Source organism: Lissotriton helveticus, chromosome 11, assembly GCF_964261635.1.
Source record: "Lissotriton helveticus chromosome 11, aLisHel1.1, whole genome shotgun sequence".
Classification (NCBI taxonomy): domain Eukaryota; kingdom Metazoa; phylum Chordata; class Amphibia; order Caudata; family Salamandridae; genus Lissotriton; species Lissotriton helveticus.
Window position 1 is genome coordinate 123,007,497 of NC_136072.1, and position 15,698 is coordinate 123,023,194.

At 44.9% G+C, this 15,698-nt stretch overlaps 1 protein-coding gene across 1 annotated transcript in view; it reads left to right on the forward strand.

Annotated features, from left to right (window-relative positions):
- The window catches only part of ATP11B (ATPase phospholipid transporting 11B (putative)), a 602,728-nt gene extending 587,500 nt beyond the window's left edge, over positions 1–15,228 (forward strand). The window contains exon 30 of the mRNA XM_078665453.1: positions 13,645–15,228. Coding sequence (XP_078521579.1) covers positions 13,645–13,726 — 82 coding nt within the window. The 3' untranslated portion in view covers positions 13,727–15,228. The remainder of the gene's footprint in view (positions 1–13,644) is intronic.
- Positions 15,229–15,698: the final 470 nt, after the last annotated feature.

Genomic DNA, 15,698 nt, shown 5'->3' on the forward strand with positions numbered 1-15,698 from the left:
CAAATGTGATATTTTTAAAATCAATGCCACTGAATATAAAATTTGACAATAATACACAATATACACAGTTAAAATGCCTCGCGTATCTTTCTCTTTCCTAACTCCTCGCAGCCCTCGCAGTCAGGACAAGCAAGCAGTCAGTAGGCTTTACCTTTGTTGCAACAGCGGATCGGGGGACGCTGCCACCACCTCCCTACCGCAGCGGCTTCAGGTTCTGGCCAATCTAAATAGCCCTGAGGGCGGAGACAGCTAGAGCGCTGACCTCCACTCTAGCGGAAGTGTAGACAGTAGGAATAGTGATGCCTGGTTCTTACCTGGCCGCCCTCCGCTCAACGGCAATAATTGCCGAGTCGGACCGGGGCGGACAGGCTTCACAATCGAGCCAGGCAAAAGCGGGGGAGAGTATTAGGAATTTTAAGGCAATTGGAGCAGCAAATGTGATATTTTTAAAATCAATGCCACTGAATATAAAATTTGACAATAATACACAATATACACAGTTAAAATGCCTCGCGTATCTTTCTCTTTCCTAACTCCTCGCAGCCCTCGCAGTCAGGACAAGCAAGCAGTCAGTAGGCTTTACCTTTGTTGCAACAGCGGATCGGGGGACGCTGCCACCACCTCCCTACCGCAGCGGCTTCAGGTTCTGGCCAATCTAAATAGCCCTGAGGGCGGAGACAGCTAGAGCGCTGACCTCCACTCTAGCGGAAGTGTAGACAGTAGGAATAGTGATGCCTGGTTCTTACCTGGCCGCCCTCCGCTCAACGGCAATAATTGCCGAGTCGGACCGGGGCGGACAGGCTTCACAATCGAGCCAGGCAAAAGCGGGGGAGAGTATTAGGAATTTTAAGGCAATTGGAGCAGCAAATGTGATATTTTTAAAATCAATGCCACTGAATATAAAATTTGACAATAATACACAATATACACAGTTAAAATGCCTCGCGTATCTTTCTCTTTCCTAACTCCTCGCAGCCCTCGCAGTCAGGACAAGCAAGCAGTCAGTAGGCTTTACCTTTGTTGCAACAGCGGATCGGGGGACGCTGCCACCACCTCCCTACCGCAGCGGCTTCAGGTTCTGGCCAATCTAAATAGCCCTGAGGGCGGAGACAGCTAGAGCGCTGACCTCCGCTCTAGCGGAAGTGTAGACAGTAGGAATAGTGATGCCTGGTTCTTACCTGGCCGCCCTCCGCTCAACGGCAATAATTGCCGAGTCGGACCGGGGCGGACAGGATTCACAATCGAGCCAGGCAAAAGCGGGGGAGAGTATTAGGAATTTTAAGGCAATTGGAGCAGCAAATGTGATATTTTTAAAATCAATGCCACTGAATATAAAATTTGACAATAATACACGATATACACAGTTAAAATGCCTCGCGTATCTTTCTCTTTCCTAACTCCTCGCAGCCCTCGCAGTCAGGACAAGCAAGCAGTCAGTAGGCTTTACCTTTGTTGCAACAGCGGATCGGGGGACGCTGCCACCACCTCCCTACCGCAGCGGCTTCAGGTTCTGGCCAATCTAAATAGCCCTGAGGGCAGAGACAGCTAGAGCGCTGACCTCCGCTCTAGCGGAAGTGTAGACAGTAGGAATAGTGATGCCTGGTTCTTACCTGGCCGCCCTCCGCTCAACGGCAATAATTGCCGAGTCGGACCGGGGCGGACAGGCTTCACAATCGAGCCAGGCAAAAGCGGGGGAGAGTATTAGGAATTTTAAGGCAATTGGAGCAGCAAATGTGATATTTTTAAAATCAATGCCACTGAATATAAAATTTGACAATAATACACGATATACACAGTTAAAATGCCTCGCGTATCTTTCTCTTTCCTAACTCCTCGCAGCCCTCGCAGTCAGGACAAGCAAGCAGTCAGTAGGCTTTACCTTTGTTGCAACAGCGGATCGGGGGACGCTGCCACCACCTCCCTACCGCCCAGGGATGACGAGCCCAGCTCGTCACGTAAAGTGCGATTTAAAAAATCTCAGCGTGCGGGCAGAATTCCGCCCGCACGCATGCGGTTAACCTTATAGACCTCATTCTGCTTTCCTTCTCAGAAAACACCAACAAAGAGCAATGTAAAGAGATTTTTCAAGATTTGTTAAATGCAGAGCCTTCTGGACGAAGTAGTGCCGAGCCGGGATGGTTACTTAGTTGCACAGAATCCTGCTACAAGCCCTGACCATTGGAAGTCTCAATAGATCATGGGCCATACACTAATAATAGCTTGAGGTTGCTATCATGGCCGTTTTTCTGTACGATGGAGGCCATCTTGGTTTGGGCATGACTTAGTTTGCATGTTGTCCAAGTGATTTTTCATCGTACTGTAGTCCCAACCATGCTGTTAAAAGTATAGTGTTCCACCTCTTCCAAATAAGAGGTGGAACTCTGCGCCATCTGGTTTTGGGTGGAAAATGGAGCCAGGAGGTTTCCCAAATCCAGACAACTGCTCAGCATGAAAAGGGGGAGCCAGTAAGGTGATGCGTCTGGCCAGTAGGATGTCCATCTCACCAGAAGTGGGCAGGCTATTTACTTCACCTGAATGGTCTATCAAACAGGTACCAGCTTCACTGACATGACAATCTGGTTCTGTTTTAGAATAAATTCAAAGAATTTATCAGAATGTTTCACTTTTTGGTGAAATCTCTTCACATGAGCTACAGGATATGTAATTCATGCATTAGCCCCCAGGAGCTCATTAGAATTTGCTTGAATATTTTCTAAGTAGGCATACTTCATCCAGTAGTAGATTGCCACAGTGTGCACTCCTGCCCTCCCAATTGATGTGCGCTACAATCAAATGATCAGTATTGAATCAAAAATAGTTTTCCTCTTCCAGACATGCTTCTGGTCTAACCACCTGCCTTGCCCAACATGATAAAGTAGCCTGTGTAAGAGATGGTTCTTCATAGGTGGAGCACTCCAAGTCTTTTCAGAGAACAGTGGCAAAAATGCAGGAGAAAATAGTCTGACAAGAGGATGAAAGAAGGGATAGAATCTCACCAATTCTCTCTAAGGCCAGGCTGGAGATTCAGAACAGTCCAAATGTAGACTGGCTTCTGATGTGAGAGTCTGAGGAGACCGGATGTGCTATCAACCATAAAATGAAGCAACTGAGTGGCTTAATAGCACAGTCCAATATAATATCTTTAAGCTGCCATAAACCCCATCCACAACATTTATTAGATTGGTGTGATTCAAACATGGCTGATAATTTTGAGCCAGAATTTCAATTTTCTCAAGGTAGACTGTCCACTTGTTGAAACACCATTATGCTGATGACTGCTGACAGGAAGACAAGTGAACTGTAGTTGTATGGAATGGCTCAAGGATACATATTGATATGTGAAGTTACCCAGGTGCATGGTATTGAAATGAAGTCCTACACATGGCAAGATTGGGATGGGTAAAATATTTGTGCCACAAGAGGTTTAAACCGAATACTAGGGAAGAAAAGGAAATGTAAAGGATATGGCTCTCACAAAAGAGAGAAATATGTATGTTGTAAAGGAAAACAAAATACTCCGTCTATACCGTAGCATAAAGAATACATTTATTTCATAAAACGTAATAGGGAAATAAAGATGTGGTTCTTTGCTGAGAACCGAACAGCAATAAAATATGTTTGTGCGGTTTGACTAGCCATTAGATTTGATTTTCTATTAGGACATAGTCTGTTGTATATCGTGCCATTATGTCATTGCTGCCGAGTTGAAAAACATTAAATAAATGTTTCTTAATGTGGAGCTTATAATCCTTAATATGGTAATAATATAATTCCAACATTGTTCAAAGATATATATGCTTGACGAACTAAGCATGATGCGTACTTGGTTGTGAAAGGTCTGTTACCGTGTGTCCTGTAGGCTTAAGCTGAAAAATAAATCTATGCAGTCTCCTCATTGTCAGGACCCTAGAATCGCGGTTGGCATCGATTTTACATAAACCCTATCCGCCTGCAGGTTCTTGGTCCGAAAGAATACGATTTCGGAATTCCAAGATGGCCGCCACCTGTGGGCAGGGGTTGGCGGTCTAGTGTATTGTTCCCCGAGGCAGCTGAGTCCAGGTGATGCGCGCGCCTAATGAGATCTGCGCACTTCACCAGAGTATTAGCCGTGAGGAGTCGAGTTTCCTAGGAGTTCGTGACAGAAATTGGAAATTAATTATCGTAGCGAGAAACGCTTCAGAGAAGGTATTAGCGTTTTCAATTCTAGAAAAGTGTCAACCCTCGAGAATCTTAGCGAGGTTCGTTTGAAGAAATAAAGTGCAACCTGACAAAGTCGGAAGGGCCTTCCAGCGCGACTACGGTCGACAGTTGAACAATACAGAGAACTACGTCTCACCTGTTCCCAGCGCCCGTGTTCACCACAGCAGCAAACCAACGAGCAGCGCCTGTGAAGGGAAACGACAAGTTCAGAGCTAAGTGTCTAGAAGCCTAGTTCAATTAATGTTAAAGACATTGAGAAAAGAAATATTAGCAAATACTTACCAGAGTCAAGAACTGAAAAGTCTGCTTGTGTTAAGGTTACAGTCCATGTTCATAGAAACCTTCCTAGAGGAAAAATAAAGAGAAGAACGAAGTGAATAATTAATAAAACATCCTACTAGAGAAGTTGGCTACAGAATTAATAAGAGACACAGGAGAAGAGACAGCAGAGGCAATAAATAGTGAGTAACATCAATAGAGTAATTAACCCAAAAAAATAGGAAAGGACATAGGTAAAATTAACCAGTTGTGTAATTGTGATTTACAGGAGACTACAAGACAAGTCTTCAGCCAGTGCTAACACACAATAAATAAGAAGACATAGTGAGAAATAAACTCGTGAGTAACATAAATAGAGTAATTAACCTGAAAAGAATAGGAAAGGACATAGACGAAGATAAGCAGTTGTGTAACTGTGATTTACAGGAGTCTACAAAAGACAAGTCTTCAGCCAGTGGTAACACACAAGAAATAAGAAAGAAGAGAGGGAATTCTCTTGGTAGAATACGGTAGGTTACAGTAAGCTAACATATATACATCTGCAGAGTAGAGTAGTATAGGGAAGACTAATAGTGTTGTTCTCCCTTAGGTGTTTCTCCAAATGGTAGCGGTCTGCGGGCGGACTGACGAGAGGAACCAGCCAAGGGAGTCTCTTCTTGTTTGTTATTTTATCCACTTTCCCCCTTCCCATTGGGGTAATTAGCTAGAGGCTTGTTAACTTGAGCTCTGGTTCATTGCCTTGGGCGGATTTGGGATCCAGCATCTCTGTTCCCGTGCAGCTATTCCAGGAGTATTTCCTAGTCTGACACTCATCCCAGCATTGATGCGATGAGGAGCACTTTAGACAACTGATTAGAATTATATCCAATCATGTATCTGTTGTTTTGCAGTGGCATCAACCACTGCATTTATGGCCCGGTGTTCTTAGCCACCATGGTTTTTAGATTTCTTCTCCCACAGTTTAGATGTTTTGGTCCACAGACCATCCTGGAACACAAAAAGTAGTCTCATCCTGAGATGGCCAAGTTACATTATTAGTTTACAGAAGAACACTTTGTCCAACAGACCTGAGAAGTAGCCGACAAAAATTGTCCTGTGGCATGAAACAAAGCAAGCCTTTTGAAATAACTGCTATTTTCATTATGATGATAAACATAAAAACATATGTAAAATCTGTGCAGGTCTTAAAAACTTTCTCAATGGTGATTCTTCTTTTTGTTTAAAAATAAACCGGTAATCGGTATACTCAGGGATTTGTTCGAGTGCAAAAGGCCTTTTGTTTTGATCAATTAGTGATTATTTCACCTGCATCTTGTGATAAGTGTGGATGTTCACTGTTGAACTAAACTGATCTGAGCCTTGCAAATAAGCAATTTAGAAAGGAATCAATACTCAAAATACCATAATACCAGCACATGGCTAAAACATCTTCAATAATTTATTGGACTTTATTTAGTGTCACGTTTGTCCATAATGCCTGGATCTTTATATTGATGTATGCAATGAAAGAGCTCAGTACCCCAGATCATTGAACCGAATCCCAATGTCATTTTGCAAGTGCAATCGAAGTCTATAATAACGTAATACCTAAAAGACGTATACGTTCAGGGTCTGTCTTACTCCTAATAAAAAAAATTATAATTGGTTTAATAAAATAAAGCACAAACACTTGTTGAGCAACACTTAGAACAAAATTCTGTCACCATATCCTGATTCTCGATGGTAATATGGGCTATTGATTAAGATACAGTGAGGATCACAGACATTACTTTCATACATCATTCTTATTAGTGAATTTCCGGTCCAACAAAGGTATAACAGGAAGCTAGTCACAACTGGAAAACCCTCAGGAAGTAAATTGCGAGTTTGAGAAAGAATCCATTGGCAACAATCAACATCCTTAAATTTAAGGTTAAGCCCCCAAAAATCTTTAAAAAAACTGATAATTTTTTTTTGCACAGCAGCAAGGCATTGGGATGGCATAGCCAAAGTTGTATAGAACCACCCTCTCTAATGTAAATATCTTCTGAATTAATTCATTAAACATTATATGATTTATCACATAACTCGATGGGCGAGACCCATGATATGGTCCCTATATGCACAATCTGGCTGCTAAAGGAACTTAAAAATGTGATAGTCGTGGATGTCTGAAAGGAATAGAGTGAAACTTTTGCTGGGACTGTATTGTGTGTCTGGTTTTTAATTGTGTGTCTGGTTTTTAATTGTGTTAATGATGTCCTTTTGAAGGTCATATCGCAGGACTACAGTTAAACCCATTTATTAGAATCTCCAATTAAAACTTCTATACCTATAATCGGTTTGCTACTAACCAACTGGCCCTTGAAAAAGCAGCCTGAGAGCTGTGAAACGTGCTTGCTGCAATCTTGTATTGGTCAACATCTTTATCTATTGTGCTTCCAAATATCTGCAGTTTAAACAAGAACTGTGACAACTGGTCAAAAGTTATATTGATTTGTTTTGATACTTTAATTCTACTAAGAACGTGTACTAGGAGGAGGAGCTTCGCGGGCATCCAAGATGGTCGCGTGAGCACAGAGCTCCCCGGACCCTCGCCGCCCCTCACGAATATCCTGGCAACATCCTGATTTCGGGGATGGGCTTTTGTTCGCATATCCTCGCTGATCTTCGAACGCTTTGAAAAATCAAATTTGGACGCTGGGGTCCACTTTTGCATCGTCTCTACTTTTTGAGACCCACCCCGAGGCGGACCGGGGGCTCAGTTGCTGAGCGGGCCGTGGAGTAGTTGATCAACAACGGCTGCGAGGGTCCCCTTCTGGTCGACCCCTCCTGACTTTCGGTTTCGATTTCTGCTCCCGGCTCTGATTGGCAGGGGGTGAAGCCTCTCACCGCCTCCGGCTGGCCTGTTGTCTCCTTTCTGCTTGGTGCTGGCCCGACTACCTGCCTACGACTCGGTCCTCTGGTGCCTACAATACTCGGAAGTGGTCTTGTGGACTGTCTGGACACTCTGGGCCCGGCCATTTTCACCAGGTCGCAAGGACCCCTTCGGGGTCCCTTTTCCAAAATGGCCACCGGACAGCCTCTTGAGAAGCGCAAGACTAAGGCACCTCTCCGTGGTGGCCAAAACCTGACTAATATCATGGACCACTACTCGCAGGTCAAGGGGTCTCCCGGCGCTGCGGGCCGTGCTTCGGATGCCTCTAAGACCCTCTTCTCGGCGTCCTCGGACCCATCCTTGCAGGATGTCATGGGAGCCATAGCCAACATTCAGGCCTCTATGGGACAGCAGTACGAGGCCTTAGCCTCTAAGATTGACACGGTGGCCGTCGACATTACGCTGATTAAAGCGGATCTTTCGAAGACCAATGAAAGAGCCGAGTCACTGGGCCTTAAGACTTCTAGTCTTATTGCGGATGTCACGGAGGCCCAGTCTGAGATCGGCAATCTGCGTTCCTCGCTTGACCAAATGGCTCGTCGTCTCGAGGACTACAAAAATAGGGCCTGTCGTAACAATGTGCGCCTTATTGGTGTCCCGGAGGATTCCGAGACTATGGGGGTTGACCTCTTGGTTGAGTACCTGATTGCCAACCATCTTTCTCCCGCTGGACTCAGCAAGTTCTTCGCGGTTGAGCGTGCTCATCGTGTTCCCGGCGGGAAGGCTAAGCCGGGTGCCCCCCCGAGGCCCATTATTGCCAGGTTGTTTCATTTCAGAGACCGGGACGCTGTTCTACAGGCCTCACGGGACAAGGGCCCAGTGTACTTTGAAAATGCCTCCGTTTCTTTTTATCCTGACTTTTCGCCACTTGTCCAGAAGCAAAGACTTGGATTTCAGGGGGTTAAGAAGCGATTGCGAGACTTGGGTCTTAAGTACTCCTTGCTGTTCCCTACCAGGCTTCGGAATGAATATCGGGAACGTGTATTCTTTTTTGATCGCCCTGAAAATGTCAGTGACTGGCTCGACTCCCTGCCTATGAGAAATTAACATACTGGGCACCCTGGAGGCGCCGACGGTGGTGTGGCTGAATGAGGACTTCACTTGTGGATCCCGCGTCTGAACTTTCTTGCTGTATCAGCTGAGTCTGGACTTGGGTCTTTGTTAGGCCTAGATTAGCCTGGGGGTGGCGGGGTTGAATGGGGACTCTTCCTCCTCCTGGGTTCTTTGCGTAGCTTAGTTTAGTAATGGGGCGACAGGCGCACTGCAAGTTGGGGTGGCTTATTAGTCTTACGCAGGGGTGCAGGGTGGGGGGAGTAACATGGTTAAGTTGGGGGGTGGGGGGGTGTGTGTTTTTGTTAATCCACGGGGCATCGTATTGTTTTTCGTATTTGTATTGATCGTGGTGTTCTATGTGGGTCCTGCTCTTTCTACTTTTCGGGGATGGGGGGGCGGCGAGTTGAGACTTTTATCCGGGAATGTCAATGGATTAGGGGACAGGATTAAGAGAAGTATCGTTTTGCGATTCCTTAGGCGCCATTCCCCCGATATTGCCCTCCTACAGGAGACGCGTTTAATCGGCAACGCTTGTCAGGCATTGAATAGGCGCGGTTATCGGTTGGTGGCCCACGCGGGGTTTACTTCTGGGTCTAGGGGGGCTGGTATTCTTATTCGGTCCTCTCTCCCTTTCGCAGTTGACGAGGTGAGACTTGACGACTGGGGGCGCTACGCGGTGCTCAATGGCAGGTGGGAGGGGAAGACCTTGTCCATATTTTCAGTGTATGTCCCCCCGGGTCTGCAGGCTTTAACCTATGCTGATCTGTGTAGAGTCCTATCGGATCTTCTTGAGCGGCTTCTGATCTTGGGTGGTGATCTGAATTCGGTTGTCTCCGGCACCTCTGATCGTCATCCTCCCAGAGATCTACCCAGGGCGCAAAGGTGGTTGGGTGATTTGTTAGAGACCTTCGGGCTTGTCGACGCCTGGAGGCTACTACACCCTACACAGTTGCAGTACACTTTCCACTCTGGGGCACACGGCAGTCTTTCTAGATTGGGCTATTTCTTAATGCCAGCGGTCCAGTCCTCCTCCATCAGAGAAATTCGTCAGCTCCCTAGGGGTATTTCCGATCACTCCCCCCTGTGGCTCCGGTATGAGGTAGGGGCGGGCGATGAGGGTAGAGTGGCTCCTATTAACCCGTGGTACTTTCATAACCCCAGGACCCGCTCGGACCTTGTGAAAGCCATCGAGCATTATTTTGATGATAATGTGGGGTCTGTTTCTTCTGCTGTTTCGTTGTGGGAAGCATTTAAAACTGTTGCACGTGGTCAGTCCTTATCCTTGATTGTCGCTGCTAAAAAGGCTGCCAATGTGGAGGTTGTGCGCTTGGAATCCGAGATATCCGTTCTGGAGGACGATCTTCGGCTGGGTGTATCCAGTGCCAAGTTGCACTCCCTTGCTTTGAAACAAGCAGACTACAAGGCTCTTGTAACGGATGCTGCGAAAGTGATGTACAGGGGGCAGCAGGGACGACTGTATGACGTGGGTGATAAAGCGGGTAAATTGCTAGTGTGGTTGGATAAGAAGGAGAGAGTGAAACGTGTGGTCCCCGTGATTGAGAGGCTTGATGGTGAGTGTGTCACTGACCCTGTTGGGATCGTTCAGTGTTTTGCGGATCACTTCGAGACTGTGTACACTTCCGTTTGCGACAGGGATGAGGAAGACTCCCGTTTGCTGTTGCGAGATATTGCTCTGCCTCGCCTCTCTGACTCTGATAGAGACCTCATGGTTGCTCCGCTTACAGTAGATGAAATCGCGGTGGCTATCCGCTCCCTCCGTTCAGGTAAGGCGCTGGGCCCCAATGGTCTGTCCATTGAACTGTACAAGCTGCGACCCGACAAAATGGCGCCCTATTTACGAGACATGTTTCTCGAGGCCCTGCAGTCCGGCTCCCTCCCCCCTGACCAACGACTCGCTACCATCGTTATCATTCCCAAGGAGGGTAAGCCTCGGGATCGTTGTACTTCTTATCGACCTATCTCTTTGCTCAACGCCGAACCCAACATTTTGGCTAAACTACTGGCCAATCGCTTAGTAGCTGTGATCGGGGATCTGATCCATCCAGAGCAATCCGGTTTTATCCCGACCCGCAACACTGCTTTGAATCTGCGTAGACTCAACGGGGTTCTCACGAGAGCTGAGACGCTTACTGAACCGGCCATCTTGGCTTCTCTTGACGGTACCATGGCTTTCGATACCATCGAGTGGCCCTATCTTTGGGCAGCCCCCTCGAAATTCGCGTTTGGGCCGGGCTTCATAGCCTAGGTGAAACTTCTTTATGCGAGTCCCCTGGCCCAGGTAGTTGTTAACGGACTAGTGTCTTGCGTTTTCGCGCTTGGACGGGGCACCCGACAGGGCTGTCCGCTGTCCCCTTTGCTTTTTGCTCTCGCTCTCGAACCGTTGGCGGAGTGGCTCCGTTGGGAACCTTCTATGCGGGGCATCCGATGGTCCCCTGATTTTGAGGATCGAGTCTCGCTATATGCGGACGACATCCTCCTATATCTCACCTCCCTTAATGTGCTTTTCGATGTTCTTACTTCCTTCGGTAAGAACTCCGGTCTTGTTATTAATTGGGCTAAATCCTGCGTCTACGTTTTGGCTGGAGATCTCCCTCCACTGCCGCGAAGATTTCCGATTCCAGTGACGGTGACCGGTTTCAAGTACTTGGGGATTTATGTTTCCTTGGACCCCTCCAGGCGTTATGAGCTTAATTACCCCCCTTCAGCGGCTCAAGCTTGATGTCGCTCGCTGGCGTAGGTTGCCGCTGTCGCCCCTCGGTAGAGCGGCGCGTTTCAAAATGATGTCTCTGCCCCGATTTTTGTACGCACTTCAGAATTCCTTTGACCCGATTGCCTCGGGCTATTTTCGTGAAGTGGAGAGCCTACAGAGACAACTGGTCTGGGATGGGCGTGCCCGTATCGCCCTTTCTAAACTCACACTTCCATGGTACGATGGCGGTATAGCCCTCCCGGACATCAGACGTTACTATTGGGCATCTCAGTTGAGTGCAATTAATCATGCGACCTACGCACCGGGCCCTGCCCCGGCGTTCTCCATGGATAGATTTTTGTTGCCAGGGGGGACCTTTAACAGAGCGTTGTACTCTGGTGGTCTCCGCGGAGCTCTGACCGGTCCCACCAAGATTGCTGTGAGAGTGTGGCGTGATGCAAATGCGGCCTTGGGCTGGTGTGGCAGATTTACTCAGGCCACCCCTTTGTATGATTCGGAATGCTTGGGCCATCTGTGGAAATCAAAAGGCTTTGATAAATGGGATATGATTGGTATTAGCAGAGTGGGCGATTTGTGGTCGAAGGGTACTGTCAAGTCCTTTGATGTGCTGCGAGTGGAGTATGAGCTTGGTGACAATGAATTCTTTAGGTATGCCCAGATCCGCCTAGCTCTGTTGTCTGTGTTTGCAGCGGGTGCCGATATTCCTGAGTTTTCCCCTTTGGAAGACTACATTTTGGATGGTCACGTGCCCGACAGCACGATCTCCCTAATTTATAAGAAACTCATTGATAACAGAGCTTACTTGCTGGTCCGCCTCCGGGCCGCATGGTGTGCAGACGGACTTGAATTGGACGATGAGGACTGGCAATCTGCATTGTCCTCGCCCAAGGAGGTCGCCATTCCCGCTCGCTTGAGGTTCGTCCAACTGAAGATACTTCACCGAGTGTATGTCACTGGGCCTTGTCTGGTTCGAATGGGTTTTTCCTTGGATGGGTTATGTAAGCGTGGCTGTGGGATGTCTGGTTCCTTTCTCCACATATTGTGGGAATGCCCGGAGATGGTCAGGTTCTGGTCTCGAGTGCATGATGTCATGAAAAGTGTCACGGGTGTGTCCCTGCTGCCTGAGGCCAGGCGTTGTTTGTTGAATGTTTGGGAGCCTAATGACTACAGCTCAGCTCAGATTATATGGGCGACCCTTGGAAATATGGTCGCGAAGAGGGACATCGCCCAGCTCTGGGGTTCGCATAGACCACCTGCCCTGTCCACGTGGAAGGACAACATGTACTGGTGCATGTTCCGGGAGAAGACTGTGTACCTTTCCCGGGGACGGCCCAAGACATGGGGTAGAATTTGGTCCCAGTGGAATGCTTATCGTGGTAATATATGCACTCCCCCACATGATGTGACCATTGATGTGTCTTTGTCCCCCTAATTGGCATTCACTCGTTATCTTTTGGTATTGAGGTCGCTTGTTTCCTTGTCCGCCCCTACCCCCGTCCTATCCGACTGTATTGTATTCGTCTACCCTTTGAGCTCTGCCCGCACGGACCCATGACAATGTATTATTATCTCTTTGCCTTGTGAAGTTTGGTTATTTATCTGTATGTCTGTTTCTTTCAATAAAAACTATTTTAAAAAAATAAGAACGTGTACTATATAATTGAAAAATACATGAAAAAATCATTAAGTTGAGCCTTTTATTAAATGGAATTGATAAAATTGCCTCTTAACTGTTCAACTCTGTATTCTGATTTCGGAGCCTCAAATGTCTTGTTTTGTTTGTGTTTATGATGCTTCAGGGAGATAACAGGTTTCCTTGAGTACACCTGACAGTGGACAGTTTCTTCCATTTTAACACAACACTTTCATCAAGCAGTTGCCGAAAATGACCCAAATGAACCAATGTCTAACGGGACTTACCCAAACCTCCTCGTTATTTGGTTTTAGGGTGTTGATGTTTTAAAGATGGAAGGGTAGTTTGCTGCTGAAAGAAACAGAACCTCCTAAGTCTCCTAGGGGGCATTTCTTCTCTATGGCACTTCTGTCTTTGGGCATAGGAACTGGTACCTATGGCCCTGGAAACTATATCTTAAGAAGCTAAATAAATACAAGGAGTTTAATTTTCATATGGATCCAAGTGTAAGCGTATCTAGTTACAGACTTCACCATATGGAAGGAATGAGCTTTTAGCTGCCATTTACTTGGTGTTCTAGGGAGTTAAAGAGCAAACATTTTTCTTAACTTTTTTTTATTTTAAATTGGGTTTTCAAAAGTCAGAGGGGGGCGACATTTATTAGTGATATTTGCTGATTAAATCTGTTATATCTCCTGTGTGATCAATTTAAGCTAAATTATGTATTTGAAATATAAGACTGTTTTTATATGTACAATTTAAATGTTTCTTTATTCATTATCATTGTCTGTCTTGGTTGTGGTCAGTCAAACTTTTTCTTTGTTTCTGTAGATCGTGGAGTGACACTGATCCCTTCTGTACCAATGACAGAAGCATCTTGACTCTTTCCACAATGGAATCGCCCGCCTGCTAACAGGGTTCACACGGCTTTCATTCAATATCTGCTCACAACAGTATTTTATGGGCAATGAAGTACAAGTGATCTGTAAAACTGGTTATATCGAAAAAGCCTCACAGATGAACTTTAATATTATGTTTGAAAAGAAACCTTAATTGCTGGTTTAAAGAAATATTTGTTACATTGTTAATATGATACCTAATTTATTGATTATACAGATGCCCTTTTCTACACTACCCATTTCTTTTTCATGATAACTGTCAATGAAATATTTATGGAACCTGTGCAGATTCCAAAGTCTGCCACTAGTGCTCTTTCTTGTAATTTAAAGGGTTGCACCCCGGTTTTGGAAAGTTCAGACCGTTCCCTGTGAACTACTTCAATGGCAAGAGAAAAAGGGAAATTAATATTGCAAAACATGTTTACATTCTACTTTAAAAAAAATAAAATCAATGTACAGCGCATCTAGCTAACTTGAAAGTTCACCTTTCAAAATATTTTTTTTACCATAGATTTCTAGCAAAAGTTCATGTTATGGACTATTTTATATTCTCTACCCGATTGAATTTCCAGTTTATATCGTTCACTTTGTGCCTTGGCTCGTGGATCAGCCCTAACAGTAAATGTTGATATTGATTTGCAAGTGATTAGGTGTGAAAACCACAAGATCACAATTGCCCTCTTTCAATGTCAGGTTCTTTATTCAACTAATATGATTTTTTCTCCCTATTTGTTTCTATCATTTTGTTCTTTCCATTTTCTGTCTGTGCCATTAGTGTTGAGCACAATGCTTGTATACTTCAAAGGGATGGCTGTCATCAGCATTAATGGATTTTACTGTTGTAATCCTGAACCACACAATCTTTCCATGTTCTTTTGAAAAGTGAGCTATTCATTTACTTTTCAAGTGACGGCATATAGACAAGGATAACACCTTATTTATGCTCTCACTACAGTATTGAATAACATAGTTAGGAACTGTATGATTATCTTCTTTGTGTTACTTCAAACAGTAGATCAGAAAGACTCTTACGTAGTCTTCATTATGCAATAATTTTATCATATCATATTCTGATATAGTACTGTGGTATATTTGATATGTGAGTAACAAACCCCATTGAAAGTTTTCTTTTGTATGGCCGCCAATTTTATAAATGTGCATTTATTGGAGGTTCATGACAAAACTGCATAAAATAGATTCCTTTCAATATATAGCTTTCACCACTAAGTACATGAGATGCAACTTGTTCTGTGGTCACAGTGAATGTATTAAACTGGAAAGCCATTTGATTTCTATGAAAGGGACTGGTTGTGGTGTCCTAAATATTATGCAACTTTTTATGAGCTCCCTTCTGAATTAGCTCACTATGTGCAGCTAAATTTATGATTGTGAAATGTAGAAAATGTAATTATTATGAACGATCTGCACTTTTGTGTTTGGTAATATTGCTAAATTAAAAATAATCATTGTAAACATGTGACAGATTACATCTGACTAGTAAAAAGGATGGAATGTATTTTAAATTGTCTTGTTTTGTTAATTTTACTCTGTAATATTCCTTGTTTTACCATATTTAAGCTGCACACCGAAGAAAGAACCTCGTCTTTTTAAATGTTGATGTACAGGTTTATGGAAACTATCCACATAACCTGTGCTGTTGATGCTTTACAATTAAAACTGAAATAAATGGAAATTGCACGGAATTTGTTTTAGATTTCATGTTTTATGTACTCTGATAGAACATGAATACTCTATTTCACATTCCCACCTACAGTGGACTTCTTGAGCGACTAAAGCAACAATTAAAAAGGCGTCATAGCTTTATTCAAACCTCTTAATATAATATGAAGTATGCAGATGCAATCCTTGTCTATTAGCAATGAACAATTCCACATGCTAGCCTACGTCCTGTTTCCACTGTAACCACTGCAAATTGAGACCTGTGCATAGTTCAGGAGTTGGCTGTCATTTTTTTGTTAGTACTTG